The sequence below is a fragment of the Coloeus monedula genome, assembly GCF_965178545.1.
Source record: "Coloeus monedula genome assembly, chromosome: 12".
NCBI classification, from domain to species: domain Eukaryota; kingdom Metazoa; phylum Chordata; class Aves; order Passeriformes; family Corvidae; genus Coloeus; species Coloeus monedula.
Window position 1 is genome coordinate 20,533,957 of NC_138792.1, and position 15,676 is coordinate 20,549,632.

General features: G+C 42.1%; 1 protein-coding gene across 4 annotated transcripts in view; it reads right to left on the reverse strand.

The window, feature by feature from the left end:
- Positions 1-11,258: 11,258 nt before the first annotated feature.
- Positions 11,259-15,676, reverse strand: part of PHF6 (PHD finger protein 6) — a 28,191-nt gene continuing 23,773 nt past the window's right edge. Inside the window, exons 10-11 of one of the 4 annotated variants that reach the window (XM_082289523.1) lie at positions 15,544-15,673; positions 11,259-12,203 (exon numbers count right to left, since the gene is read on the reverse strand). In XM_082289523.1, the coding sequence (XP_082145649.1) occupies positions 15,544-15,673 (130 nt within the window). In that variant the 3' untranslated portion in view covers positions 11,259-12,203. Of the gene's footprint in view, positions 13,945-14,914; positions 15,674-15,676 lie in introns of those variants that run through there. The other 3 variants (XM_082289524.1, XM_082289522.1, XM_082289525.1) reach the window with 3 other exon arrangements.

Genomic DNA, 15,676 nt, shown 5'->3' on the forward strand with positions numbered 1-15,676 from the left:
TGGTGGAGTCACCATCCCTGGAGGTGTTTAAGGAAAGACTGGACATGGCACTCGGTGCTGTGGTCTGGTTGACAAGGTGGTGTTGGGCCATAGGTTGGACTCGATGATCTCGGAGTTTTTTTCCCAACCTAATGGATTCTGTGCTGCTTTGACTCCTATGTCCAGGGGTAACACAGTGGGTAGCTGCTGTCATTCCAGAACCAGGGACAGGGATGCACATCTATCAGATGTTCACATCCACTGGAGGGCTCCACAGACAGAGGTAAAATAATAAGAAAGCATGGACAGTTCCAGTGGTCTCAAATGGGAAAAAGAAAAAAAAAGTGTCAACTTTTCCGGTATGTGTGGACAATAAGGACAATTAAGGACAATATAACAATGCAAATGGAAAATCATGATTTCTTATATTATGTAGCAGCTGAAGACTTTCCCCTTCTTTCTTTAAGGGGTGGAAACCAAGTTTTATTTTATGATGCATAAAATCTTGGTGTCAAGAAAAGGATAATGATCCTTAAAAATAACTTTACTCATAAAGAACTGTAGCAATCACCCTCTGATAAGCATCTAGCATTATTACTGTTGGCTCAGAAAACACGATGAAATCAAATTAAGTGTTCCTTTGTACAAAACAACTAATTTTAACTAAGCAAATGGGCACAATCCCTCATGAGTGCTGCATTGTTACAGCCTGGGCGGGTTAACTGGAGTGGGAGGAAGGAGCCTTTATCGAGTTGTCTGGACCAGCAGAATGAAACACGCCCTGCAGCTAAGGGGTATCGGGAACGTGTCATAGCTGGACTGTTTCCAGAAGGCCAGGAAGAACAGCTGCCCTGTCAAGTTCAGGGAGAGCCTGACATTAGTGGGCAGTGGGCAGTATCTATGGAGAGACTCTGCAACCTCAGAAGAATTGCAGGATCTGATTTTATTTTAGTTACTGAAGACATTTCTCATTAATGACTAATATCAATGTCTGCCATTAAACATCCAACAGCACCTTTCTGATGGCATGCAGGAGTTGTTGACTTTACTTCCATGCAGTTTCTCCCCAGAAATCAAAACCATTAGTCCTATTTTGCCCTTCTGGGTGAGCAATTTCTTTGTTCCTCCTGCCAAACAGCGCATTCCTGGATCCAAAGCATTTCTGGTCCCGCTGGCACCCCATTATGGAGGGAAAAACAGATTTACAAAAGCAAAAGTATTTGCTGATATTACAGGAAGTTGGTTAGATGAGATCACCACCAGATTTAGTAGATGACTGGTTCTGCTCTTGCTGGTATGAGGTCACTGAGGCTTGCGGAGCAGGGTGAGGGAGGGGGTTCAGAGGTACCTGGGAGCTGCATGTTTTCTGTCTAGATGATGCATTAAGGTGAGAAAGCCAAAGTTTTGATTCCTCTGGTATGCACAGCTTTTTACAAAGCAAAATAATGTAACAAATGTGCAAAGTGTTTTGTCTCTGAGTAGACTCTTGATTTCGTAATTATTTTGTCCTCTGTTGCCAGCCAGGCATATCTCAGTGCTCAGGCCCAGTGAACCATGGCCTGTGTGAGCATCAGTTGTAAATGATTTTGTTAACAGACTTTTAAAAACCTTTCCTGGTAATCACATGTCCTCAGTGGTGGGGTACCTGGAGGTAGCAACTAAGTATTCATCTTCTGGAAGTGCCTGAAATGGTGTGTGCTGGGTCAGACCTTCAGGTCAGTGCCCACTCACCAATGCCCTGCTCTTCTCCCCATTTTTCCCTCCCAGCTTTGCCATTGCTAGCTGGGTGACTCACAGAGAATTAGAATTCATCTGCTGATTTTGTTTCACAAAACACATCTCCTAAAAAAAGCAAAGAGTACAACCAATATTCAGCACATTAACTAGACCAATAGGGCTCCCTTGTGACCAGAAATTTGTCTGTGCAGACAGAATGGGGGGAAAAAGGAGAATTTCTGGGATATTAACCCAGTCCTGAGAGGAGCACCACCATTTTTAATGGAGAGGAAAACCAAAAAGAAATATCTGATTAAATGATACAGAGAGCATTCACTAGAATGTGAATTTAGTGCACAAGCATCCCATCTTCATCATGGCTGCAGAGAAATCCCTCCACTCTGATTAGTAGTTTAAATAGCATATAATTATTTTTCTAGCCAAATGTTTCAAATGGGAGAGGAAGCCAGATGTACAAAAATATAATTTAAAAAGAGACACACCCTTCCTAAGAAATAGGGAATAGATGTTGTTCGTTGCAAAATACCTTTTAAAATAATGTTCTTGTTCTCTGTCTTGTTGATTCCTGTTAAAATTTGTCATCACAGTGATTCTCAGTAGTGACACTCTCCATGGATTTTGGAAAGTGGTCCCTTATCTGCTTACTGGTTTCAAGACTGGGATCTCCTGGATGGTAAGAGTTTATCAAGTTTTCTCTCCCAACCCAGCTAACAAGTGACAATTTACTTACCAAAACTAAGATAAGCAAAACCTCTGAACTGATGTACTTCTCTGGAGCTGTAGATAACTTCCTTTTTTTCACTAAAAAGGTTTTCACAGTCCAGGATGGAAGCTGAGGGAATTACAGACATTTTGCTCTTTATTCAGTAGTGCACAGACTGGTCAGTGATACAAAAATGACACAATTAATACAAAACACTCAGCAGTGGCTGATCACAAAATGTGAACCATCTTGAGAAACACAGCCTGGATTGTTGCAGACCACGCCACTCTTTGGGCTGGTATTTATGGCATTTACCAGCTTCATTTGCAAGCATCCGTTAAGAATTATCCCAGTGGCCCTGGCTCAGCAGAACCAGACACGCAACAGTGTCTGTCACAACAGTGCAGAGAGGCTGGCGCTTGGCACTGCGCTCACCCACCAACACCCGGAGCCCTGCCCGGCAGGAGGGATGGGGAGCCAGCCTGCTGCAGAGGGCCAGCTTGCCTGAGGGCCCACAGAAACTGAAACAAGGATTATTTAAATGGCACAAAACAAGCAAAGGCAGATCCCATCACTGAAGCAGGGCATGGGCTCAGGGCTGCCAGACTTGAAGCACAACCCTGTGCTGTGGGGCCTTGTGCCCATGGAAGCACCTGAGACTTTGGTAGCCCAAGACCCACGGCCACGACTGAGCACATGTGGTGAACCTTCCATCAGCAGCTCTGGGGTCTGGGCTTGCTCCTCTCCCTGCTCTCCAGAGACCTTGTTCCCCGGCACAGGAGAGCTGTGAGAAGTGGCTTGGATAGAGAGGAAGGCACACCTGAAATCCAGAGACCTGCCTAAAGGACATTGTGTTTGTTTGAACCTGTCCTGACACAAGGGTTGAAGCCTGAGCAATGAAACTACCAGGAAGGTATTTTTCTTTTTTCTTGTTGGAAACGGCTGTTTTCTGAGCTCAGCTTGACTCACTGGATGGTGTGTCCTGATGGAGTTGCTGACTGAGTAAGAAAATAAGAAGGTTCTTAAACACGACAGCTCAGTGCCAGCTGCAGAGCCACTTTCAGAGCTGCAGCACCAACCCTTTGCTGTATGAGCACCATCCCTGCTGCCAACACGAGGAGGACATCAGTGTTTATCAGCCACTGTCACGAGGAACTACAAACCCCATGTGAGGACATGGTAAAACCCAGGCTGACCTCCTTCCACTCCTCCCACACCTCCATTGACTGCAGCATGGCCCTTCCCACCCTCAAGGAGTTATCCGAGGCCCCAGCAATCCCTTGCAACAGCAAAGCAGAAAAAGAGCAGGGCCATGGCACTTAAAACAATCAGATTCCTTCCTTCACTGTACAGCAAGGAATAGTGTGAGAGAGGTACATTTTTCCAAGGGAACCTCTTCTGCTCCCCTCATTCAGCAGCACTTAGATCAACAAGATACCTGGGTGACACAAAATATTCTATGTGGCACATTTCAGTAAGTAGACTATAAAGTAAACTCTACCAAAACTCTACCAAACTGTAGAGTAAACTCTACCAAAATTAACATGGCTGATGGCAACCATGTTACCCTGCTGATTTTCTCAATATTAAATGGTCTCTGGGAGCACAGGAGAGGACAGATGTCCACATCGCAACATGCATGTCCAGCAAACTCCCAGGGCTACACAGGAATAAAAGGACTTCTGGGAGATGGGCTGTGCATGGGAAGTGCTTTTGCTAAAGTCCGGCAGCTTATTTTAGCCAACAATTTAGTTAACACAGCCTCAGTTTTTTAGTCACTCCTTAGATGGAGGCATGAAGCAAGAAACCAAGGGGACCCTGCAGCAGGGCTTCAGCCTGGCATATTTGCACTGGAAGCTCATTTGCACACACCTTCCACTGAAGCCTGAGGGAAGGCTGGACTACTACAATTGCAGGTGGTTGGTGCTGACAGGTCCTCCCACTAGGGAAGGGCAATTGAGGGAGAGTTGTGGGGTTCTCTCCCTTGCTCAGTTGTTTTCAGAGGAGTGAACAGGTTAACCTGCTTCCACCAGGCACCTGAGTGCAGGAGCTGCCTGCAAACCCCAAGAGCATTTCTAAAAAGGCGTAAAACACTTGCTGTGTCGCATGTCTGACAAGAGGTGTCTGTACAGCCACAGAGGTGACCTAGGTGCAAGGATTGCTTAAAAAACCCCAAACATGGAGCCTGTACACACCAGCATGGACAAAGGGGCCAACAGGTGTGAGGACAGAAACTCGAGAGAAGGCAGGAGGTGCTGGCAAGGCTGTTTGAGTAACAGGGGAATGTAGATACAAAAATGCTGCTAGCAAGGATTTTCTTGCTATTTTCTAAGTCTGTGAGAGACTTTCTCACAGAAGAGGTAGCAGAGTTATGTAAACAACCAAACCACCTGCAACCTTGAGAAGTCTTGTTTATGGTACAGTAGAAAAATATTTTGACAATGGATGTTTCAGGATTTTAGCCAATCACCCCCAAGGGGTGGCTGATCCTTGTCCAATTAGACTATGAAGAAAAAAGTCTATAAAAGAGTCTGTAAAATAAATAAATAAATCAATCTTGCTGCACAATTCCTGCCTGCTGGATCTTCTCTCCTCCTTCTCCCTACGGCTGCGGGACACGGTGATACACCCTAGGACCCAGGCCTGCGGTAATAGGGGAGAAGGAAGAGGAAGAGCAGCACAGAGCACAGCCAGCAGCCTGATCAGGTAACTCGCTGACAAGACAGAAGGGCTGCACTCGCCAGGGCTGGTGGATCCAGCTGGCACTACCTCAATGCACACTAAGCATCAGGTGTCAGGGCTCACATGCCAAGGCCCCTGCCTCCCATGCAGATCTTGGCAGCAGTTCAAGTAGCTCAGAAATATTCTCTGGGCAGATTAAAAGGGAAGTGGAGATGAGACAAAAGTACCAGGCTGGGAGGGAGCTGCACTTAGGACTCCCCTCTCCTTTTTAAGTCTTGAGTTGTGTGGTATAAACTGGCAAGATTGTAATTCAGATCCGCAAATATGAAATGCTGTTCTAGGTGCAAGACTGGATGAGATGCCTGGCAAGGACAGAGTCCAACAGTTCAGCTGAAGAGTGCTTTTGAAACTCAGTTTATATTTAAAAGGGAAAATAAATGAATTTTTAGAGTCCTAAGCTAAAAGACTAGGCAGCAGGAGCTAGAATTCCTGTTGTCTGCCACTCCCCAGAACCAGCTTGAGCCAGTGGAAAGCCCCTTCAGAAATCTGTCCTCAAAAATCCCCATGAAACAGGGGTAGGAAAGGGGAGAACTGCTCTCAAACGACTGCCAGACCCCATAGCAAGGAGAGAAAAAAACCTTTTTTCTGGGACAGAGAAAACAGGACCTCACCTGAACCCTCCCTCCAGACAGCTAGAAAGCTGAAGGTCCCAGAAAAATAAATAATCTTGATGCTTTTTAAAGCTGTCTGGCTGCAGATGCTGACCCGACTTAGTGAACAATGTTTTCATGTACTTGCAGAACAGAGCACCTGTGGCTGCAGAAATGTAAGATATCATGAAGTGCTCAACAGAGATGACAACAGGAGAATTTTGCTCCAAATAACACTTTTTTTTGCCAAACCTCTGCTCTTATCTTTTAATTGAAATCCATTCCTCAAATTGTAAATCTCTGATATCTGATGGGCTAATACAAGTTTTGCACAGTGATAGCATCAAGAGTTTTTTAAATTTGCCAAGGCTTATCAAAGTCTCAGGTTGCTGGGTTTCTTCAGAGCCTGGAAAAGTTTTCCAAAACTCAGTTCCCTGCTGGTGTAAATATTGTTTGGCAGAATTAGAAAGGCTTTCCAAGGGGAAGTGAGACAGACTGGAGCTCCTCTCTCTTTGAACCCCTGCCAAATGCATCTTAAATTACAAACTTAGACTAGTGTGGTCCTGCTCTTGATGAGAGTTTAAAGACAATGTAAAACACAATGACACTGATCTTTTTGAATTGCCACACAAACCAGATAATTGGATACAGAGGATTAAAATAAAAACTGAATATTTGATAATATAAAATTGAGAGGGAAAAAACCAGCTATGCTGAATTACTGTGTTATCAGTGATTCTTGATCATTTTCATAGCTGAAAATGACCCAGAGATTTAATTAGTCTTGGAAAATATTCTTCCTATAAAATCATGATAAAGGAAAATGTGAATCATGTTATATGTCTAAACAATCAGCAACTACTGAAACAAAGGAAGCTTGATACAGAAACTAGAACATCAGTCTTCACAGTCAAAATGTACAGAAGAATGTGACATGACTTATTTTAGGGCAAAATGTTGGCACTAATTAGCAGTAAAAACACTGGAAAATATGGCAAACTCAAATAGCTTGTAGGCTTCAATGCCTGAATGAATCACTTCTGTCATTCAATCCAATTGCCCAGAGTCTTGTGTTTATCCTTTTTAAAGTAGTCTTATTTAAGGAACCAACCCTTCAGTTTCGTATCACCACACTGGGATTTAAGAATGTTTAATTAACAGCAATTTGGAGAATTTTAAAACCTTCTGCACCTCAGCTACTGCACTCCTCACTCTGCAGGAAAGCACTTTTTGGACGCATCACCTGAGCATTTCAGTTTTAGATTAAAGGCCTCCTCCCTGTATTGAACTTTGCAGATTCCAGCGATTGACAGCGCCAGTCTCAACCATGGTTTAGGTTAAAAAAACCCCCTGACCTAAGATCCTGAATAAGCTACCTGCACAGTGGAAGAAGTCGAAATTGAGACAACACAGCAGGGAATAGTAAGATTAAAAGCATTGCTAACTGTGCTTAACTTCAGTGACTTTCTGTTTTGGAGAGGTATTTGGCTTAAAACTCTCAGGCATCTGCATGGCTGCCTGCCAGAAGGAAGTTCACAGCAAAGCTGTTCGCACAGCATCAGCCTATTTTTAGTGTATGGCTTGGGAGGGAGTTTCTTCCTCCCCCTGCCTCAAGCCTCTGAAATGCTCTTCACTGGCAGGCAGAACCTGATGGGAGTCTTTGCACAGGAATATAGAATTTCTTTTGGCCAGCAGAGTAAAACTGGGTCTTGCATGTGTGCCAAGCAACCTGCACATCTACCCAGGGTATGAAAAGCTGGGCAGCACCAGCTCTGGTTGCTTTCTTCTCAGCTGGAATGTTGTTTTAGGAAAAATAAAAGCAGAGAACTCAGTTTAAACAAAGTAAGATACCACCTCTGGCAAAAATTCAGATAAAGGTTTAAGATTCCTGCCACAGTAAGTGGTTAAGAAAGCAGCCACTTCAAACTCTGTATCATCCCAGTGCACATACATACACAATTAAGAAGTGGTTTGTGTGCACTAATCCCACACATTCATATGAAGTACTGCTGTCACTTTGCTTATTCTTGCACAACAAAAATGTACATTTAAGGTGTGGGATGCATTCACTCTGAAAGCTGAAGTACTCCCAAAAATTTGAAGTGGAAGTGTGGAGAGTGCCCTGCACTGGGCAGTGTCGGAAAGTTTGTACTAACTCTGCAGACGTAGGCAACACTGCCAGTGTGCCCACAGATGTTATTACTACAAATGTTATTTTAAAAGAAGGGATGAAAAAGGAAACACATGGCAGTGAGCCCCAAGGCTGTGCTCCAGAGCTTTGCCAGTGCAGTGTTCGCTCCAGAGCAGCTCTGACTCCCTCGCAGACCTGGGTCCAAGAGGGTCACAGGGCAGCATACAAACTGTGAGCTCTGCACTGCCCTTATCCCCTGCACCTCCAACCCTCATCTGCACCAGCCCTGTATCATGCCCACTGACTCTTCCTTTAAAATCTCCAATTCCAGAGATTCCACAACGTGCCCAGGAAAGGTATTCCAGAGCTTTGCTATTCCTGCTGTCAAGGCCAGCTGCCCATTTGGATATCTCAGCTCAGTATCTCCTGTTGTAATAGAATCTCTTTTCCTTGTCCTACCTGCAGCAGTGGGAGAAAGTGTTTATTTCCTTCTTTGCACCTACCTCTAACTGATTTGAAAACATCTCTCCCATCACCCTGAAACCAGCCCAGTCATCCATCCTGTCACCCTTCTCACTGCTTTTCTCCAGTCATCTCCAGCTGACCCCTATTTTGCAGGAAGTGCAGTGCCCGCAGCTAGATACCATGTTCCAAAAAAGGCTTTCCGCTACCACGAGGAAAAGGGACCACGCCATGTATCTTACAGATTACATTCCTGTTCATACATTCCATAACAACATTTGGGGTTTTTTTTCAGGAACAGGATGCTGTTGAATCATGTTCAGCTGGTGACTGTCTATAACCCCAGGAGAACTCTTCTGCACAACTGCTACCGCAGCAGCCTGTTCTGTCCCATCCTGTATTTGTTCAGCTGATCGCAGCTTCTGCTGAAGTGCACAGACACGCATTTGTCAAATCCATTGCTGGACTTAGTGCATCACATGCTAATTCTTTTGAATTTGTCAAGTTCACTCTGAATTGTATTTGTCTTCTGCTCAGTCAGTAGCTAGCTCAAGTCTGGTGCTCCCTACAATTTAATCAGCATATGCCATCCAAGTTGTTAATGGAAATACCAAGTAATCTCAAATCAGAGCGGAACTGCAGAGAATCCCCCTCAATATATCCCTGCAGTGTGAATTCTTAATAATTACTCTGAGTAGGGTTTTCCAAACAGTTTTTATAACCTCACTTTTAAATTGGTGTCAGTCCACATTTCCCTGCTATCTCATGTGAAGTCATTAGAGTCACTTGAAATAAAGCTGCACTCACTGCTTCTCCTCTACTCAAGGAGCTTGGTAACTTGGTGCAGATTAACAAAATTTGATCTTTCTTTTAGACACTCACTGGTAAGTTTCCCTTTTCCATTAATTTTCCAGTTTAAACTATTAACCCTGAGTTCTGAGCAGGCAGGAGGAAGTAGAGACAAGATGAGCCTTCAGAGGTTACAGCAATCCCTTTGTCTCTAATGCTGGGAAGTAATTTACCATATGGGGTGTCCGACTTAGGCACGAGGACAACTACAGTTGTTGTGCTTGTGCTGCAATCCATTACACAGGGCAGAGTAAGCAGAGCTTGTCTAAGTGAGGACCTGAGAACCCTCAAAGCATTCACTGCTCTGCCCTGACACCACACAACACAAGGACAATGAAAGTCTTTTCCTCCTGTGCCTATGGGTCCCTCCCTACTGCTAGATTTCAAGTATCCAGCCATTCCAGTGAGAAATCACATCCATGAAACAGACAAGGCTATCCCACAATATCCTGCACTTGTTTCAAAGATCTCAGGTAACTGGATTAAACCTCAAAAAAAAAAAAAAAAAAAAAAATCCAGCAAATAAAGCAAACATGCATCCAGTAATAATTTCCATGGCATCAAAAGCTGTGTGATGAAACTACTCCCAACATCGACTTTGGTAACAGAATCCTTGAATACCCTTTTCAGGAAACCTTTGCAAAGATGGCTGTGGATCATCAGCACCAATAATTACTCTCTGGGGTTGTCCTGTGCAGGGCCAGGAGCTGGACTTGATGATCCTTGTGGGTCCCTTCCAACTCAGGATATTCTATGATTCTGTGACTTCATCAATAAAATCTGATCATTTGGCAACTCTTAATTGAACATGATGCTGGACAACTTTTTCCTGACATTAATTCCTGTGCAGACAGGATATGATTGTTCTCAGGTCACAGTAATTACCTACTGTGCTCATTAAATCAATTCCTTGTTTAAGGTGATGACATAGTAATAAAATCTTCATCAATAGGTCAATACTGCCCTTTCTCCTACGATGTTTTCCCAGCACATTTCTTGATACTTAAAAGTCACTGAAAGGTACTGCTGTCTTGCTCTCGGCAGTTACGTATTTGGACAAATCCAGTGATTTCCAACTGATCCTTTGCTTAATCTCTTATGCTGTATTTCTACGGTTCCAAAGTGCATCCTGGATGCAGCTGCTTGTGTGCAGTGTGATTAACTTGCACTGTCATGGAACCCCAGCCGGCAACTCAGCCCTGCGCAGCCTCTCACTCATTGCTCTTCCTGGCAGGATGGGGGAGAGAACTGGAAGAGTTAAAAGTGAGAAGACACGGGGCAAAAAAAGATGAAAATAATAATGGTGATGATGATGATAACAAGAATGATGATAAATAAATTAGAATGTACAAAACAGGTGATGCACAATCCAACTCTCACCACTTGCTGATGGATGCTTGGCCAGTTCCTGAGCAGCAGACCCAGCCAGCTTTCCCCCCAATTTATTACACCATATGGTAGGGAATATCTCTTTGGATAAGCTGTCCTGGCTCTGTGCCCTCCCAACTTCTTGTGTCCTCCAGCCATGAGAAGCTGAGAAGTCCTTGACGTAATATAAACACTACTTAGCAACCACTAAACCATCACTGTGTTATCAACAGTATTCTTACACCAAATCCAAAACACAGCACTGTACCAGCTACTAGAAGAAAATGAACTCTATCCCAGCTGAAGCCAATACATACTCTGCATTTCCTTGGTCTCTTAGTCTAAATCAATTCACTCTTGAAAAAAAAAAAAGTTCTTGAAAGGTGAGAAAGGGAACCTCCAGCAAGTCAGTCACTTCGCATTAAGCAGTGGTAAATCCAAAGCAGCTTACCCAGTGCAGAGTTAGGAACACAAACACGCAGAGTTACCAAGTGCCACACTGTCAGCATGATGCCTTCTCACCTCTCTCCTTGTAATGTTTTCCTGTGCCTGTAACCTCAATAGGAAATTCTGCATTTATGCATTAAAAGGACAGTTTCAAAAGTTATACTTTTGGAAAAAGGACAGATATGCAAGCATGAAATTCGTAACTCATTTATTGAATATATATATGCAAGGATACCAATAAAAAGAAACTAATACTGCAAACTACAACTTTGGAAGTAAAGCCAATATAACAGGAACAAAATATACATAACATTGTAGATAGGAATGCATTTACCCTCTTCCATACATTCCTTGTCTTTACACCTAATGTAAATGTATGCTAGAGCAAAAGCTGCAAACGTTGGCCTAACCTGAGGGCTTTCAAGCACCAGCTCTCCAGGATTCATTAAGGGCTGAGATGTCACTGCTGACTAATGGCTGTGCACACATATGCATGTATAGGAACTGCTTCACCAAGTATAAATCAAGGGCTGTGTTCTGTTTTTTCACCTCCATCACTAATACAGTGGAATCTGGTGACAGGGAAGAAGTTACTAACTGCTATCGTGTACTTTCAGTTCTCTTCAGATTAATTTCATCTAATGAGGATTAATTTTCTTGTCAATCTGATTCAGCATATTAATATTTTTGGAATGCACTGATTATCACCTGCCAGATAAGTCTGATATTTCAAATAGATTATCACCTCTTCATTTTTCACTCTGTTTTAGCATGAAGTTCTTTTTCCTATAGGCAGGAGTAAGAGGCAGACTCTCTTCTGTTACACTACATTTTAGGGCCGGATTTGGCAGACTCAAACGATTGTAGATCAGCACAGCTCTTTGTACCTAAAGCTGAAACTTTGTGGAGTGTAGGTGTGATTCCTACTAGAGCCTTATCACAGAACTCCTGTGGGTCAACACCTGCTGAAGGAGTAAATCTTCTGTGCACCTCATCTAGGGAGCTGCACTGACACTGAACCAGCCTTTTCCCCCTTCCCTGAAATGGAGTGACAGCACAGCCCACTGCTACAGGGTTTGACCGCCTTGGGACGCAGGCACTGCACCAGCTGTATCCTCAAGATACTTGAACAGTATTCGTGTGATGCCTGTCCTTCCTTGGTACAGTCCTTTCTGGGAACAGCACAACCACAGATCTGGGAGACCACAGAGACACAGTGAGTTAGGGAGATCTCTTAATGGAGAAGTGCAGGGAGCTGGGGAGAAACCTCCCTTCTCAGAGGGTTCCAGGCATCTTAAACAGCACACAATCCTCTTGTGAGCAAAATAAATGCCCAAAGGCAAAAAGTAACAACAATAATAATAATAATAATCATAATAACAATAAAAATTAAAGTGAAACCAGTAAAGACAAGTTTTGTTGAATTCATGATGTTGAATCCTCTGATTGTGAGATGAAAGCAGAAGGTGGCTAGTAAGAAAAATCTCAGTAACAAATTGACTGTATTAATTTAACTAGCTAATTTAAACATACCTAGTTCACCTATAGAGCACTTTCATTACTTCTAACATTTCTGGGAAGGCAGTAGATGCTCCAGAATAATGTTCAATATATGCTTGCAAAGATTACATTGCTTTACCAAAAAAAAAAAAAAAAAAAAAACCAAACCAAACCAAAAACCCAACAAACCGCAAATCAAAACAAACCCCCAAAAAATCCAGACAGACTGTCTGAAATTCCAAGCTAAAATACACATAAAAAGACAGTAATGGCAATATTTTGTCTTTTAAAAAAATGATGTAAATGTTGTATACTATCATACATTGTCATGCTTTTTAAAACTACAATTAAGGACGTAAGAGATGTACAGTAAATACACTGCTGAGGTACATTTCTTCTAAATATTAACACCACAACAGAATTACTCCCCAGCAGGTGATGCTACTTGGGAACATATAAATACAATTTTTACATTTTAAGGCACTTTTACCCAGCATACATGAGTTGAAGTCAGTTAAGACAAATTTGAGGCTTGTAAGAAAAGGGGTTTGCTTTTGACTTTGCTTCCATGAATTCTGAATTGATGACAGTTTCACCACGCCATTTCAGCACACAGGGGTAACAGAAACCAGCCACTAGCTTTTCTGCTACCCGAAGGTAAAGTGCTGTTCTGGTTCTTTGAGGCATGGAATGGGGTTGTTTATCCATAACAGGTGAGTTATTGGACTGAATATTATACTAAGCCACTGACACACAATGAATCAGAGCTCAGTCTCAAGCACAGTCAGTATGCTGGCAGATCTACCCCATGCAAACTTAGTTAAATACAGTAGCTGCAAACAAAGTGCCTTTTTTCCATGGGAGGGCCATGTCTGAGGCACAAATTGACATAATTTAAATATTGAAGGATGCTATTTTGCATTCTGTAAGTGTTCTGAGTGGCTGAAAAATGTTCATATTCTAGGAGAAACAAAACACCTTGATAGACAATTTCAATAACCGATCTGTCATTGCAATTCAAGTCACGCTTTTAATTTTGAAAGTTACAAATACAAAATAAAAATGATCAATGGCATCATGTTTAGAGCAGTAACTGAATATTTTCTGTACACAGCAATATTTCTTTCCAAACACCATTATTCTCCAGGAAAGCAAAGAGAATTGATTGAATTCTAACAGGTAAAATGTTAGAAACTCCAATGTACAGTAATTGAGTCCCTCAAGACATTAAGGGAATGCATAAAAAGACAAATGACACACGTTAAATCTTTTAAAAATACAAGTAAAAAATGCTACAGGAACTCATGTTACAAATTAACTGTTTTTGCAATACCAATCACAGAAGAACTGTAGCAGTTTATAGTCAAATCAGTGTCTTTTGCTTGTTTCAAATCCAGACGAGTTGTTGGGAGTTCAGAGTGAAACAAGTCAAAACCCTAAACAAACAATAAGGTAATGTGGTAGCAACAGACAAACATGTGGACTAGATTCAGCTTTTTGGTTTTATTTAAGTCTGAGGATGTGCTTTAATAGACCAATTGAAGAAGCCAATAGCCATTAGAAATGACAAGGTGTTTTAAAAGCAGTCAGAGGACTGTTCTATTAGGTTTGGTATAACCTAGATCTGATCATTCCCTAAAGGAACATCAAATTCTAGCAAGTAGAATTCCATGATGGGATTGTTGACTTGAAAGAGAAAGGAAAAAAAAAAAAATCACTAAAACAATAAGGATGATACATGAAGTTTTTCATATAGTGGTCATACAATTAAAAAATAAATACCATCTAGCAAAAAAAGGTTGTTTCCTCATTCTTCTCACAGAATATGGGACCTTTATGCACATTCTTGACAAAACATGAAGTGTTCCACACAACAGAGAACACCTGAGGTATGGACGTCAGATATGGTGGCTAAATTCCATAGTGAGTTAAGAGTTTTAACTCTCTGAAGTAAAAGAGACTGGGCTGCGAAGTCCAAACATTTGTATAGTAAGGTTTTAATCACACTTAGTGAAGTGTTCTTCGTAAATCAAGACACTGAAAGAGGTGGGTTGTTGGGGAAAGAATGAACTACAGCCCTTTGGCATGAGTTCTAAAGCTCACAGCTCAGAACCGACAGCTGCTCAAGTAAATCTCCCGCAAACAATGCCGGGCGGAATGAGCAATCACAACAGGAACAACCTGAAATGTTCAAGCGTGCTTCGTGTACACCGAGTCCTTTCCTACTGGGTGCTTCCCAAGCAAAAACAGCGCAGCTTTCCCATGTACAGTCTCCGGAACTTGTGCAGGAAGAAAATCCAAAATTCACAAAGTACCCGCTCATTGCCACCACGGACTTGTCCATGTTGTTAATTGAACTAGCTAAGACCATCCCTCATTGTGTGAATCCACTAAACAACTTACACATTCCAAATCTTAAGGATTTTATTCAGTCCAGAAATATAGATCTTACTTCATTTCAATGTCTGCCTTAACTTTTGACACTGTACATATTACATATCATTTATATAGTGTTTCATTTTTTCCAGACACTGCAGACTACAAACTACATAATATTGACATGTAAAACTCTGCCACTTACTGAAGGCTCACACACATGAACGTTTCAGGCAGTTCAATGAAATTTCTAACAGAGATGGGTAGTAAAAAGTTACTAACCCTTTTCTGATTTTTAGAAAACAATTTAAAAGAATTAGTAGTTATGATGTCTTAGCCATTCCCAGTTCTATAACTCTGTCCCTTGAACCTGTTTAAAAAATGATGAAAACAATAGTAAATTTAGAATCATACAGAAAAGCATTTTGCAGCTCTGACATTACATCTACGTTTAGCAATAGAAATGAGGGCCTCCCTTCTTACACTGTTACAAAGTCAGCTGGATTTAAAAACCAACAAATCCTCCCCATTCTTCTACAGTATGCCAATAAAAAGTACTCTGCATACACTAGATTTAAATACTTCACTGCAATAAACTACATTAATTGTATATTGCGTTTCAGTCTTGGTAACAGATCTGTCAGGAGTAACTTCCATACCTAGTTTCCATTGAGCTGCTGCTGAGGAATGTCATTATGGTCAGTGCCTGATTTGCCACGGCTTTTGCTTTCTCTTTCTTCATCCTCTTCATCTCTTTCATCATTTCCACTATGGTTTTTACAATAGAGTCTG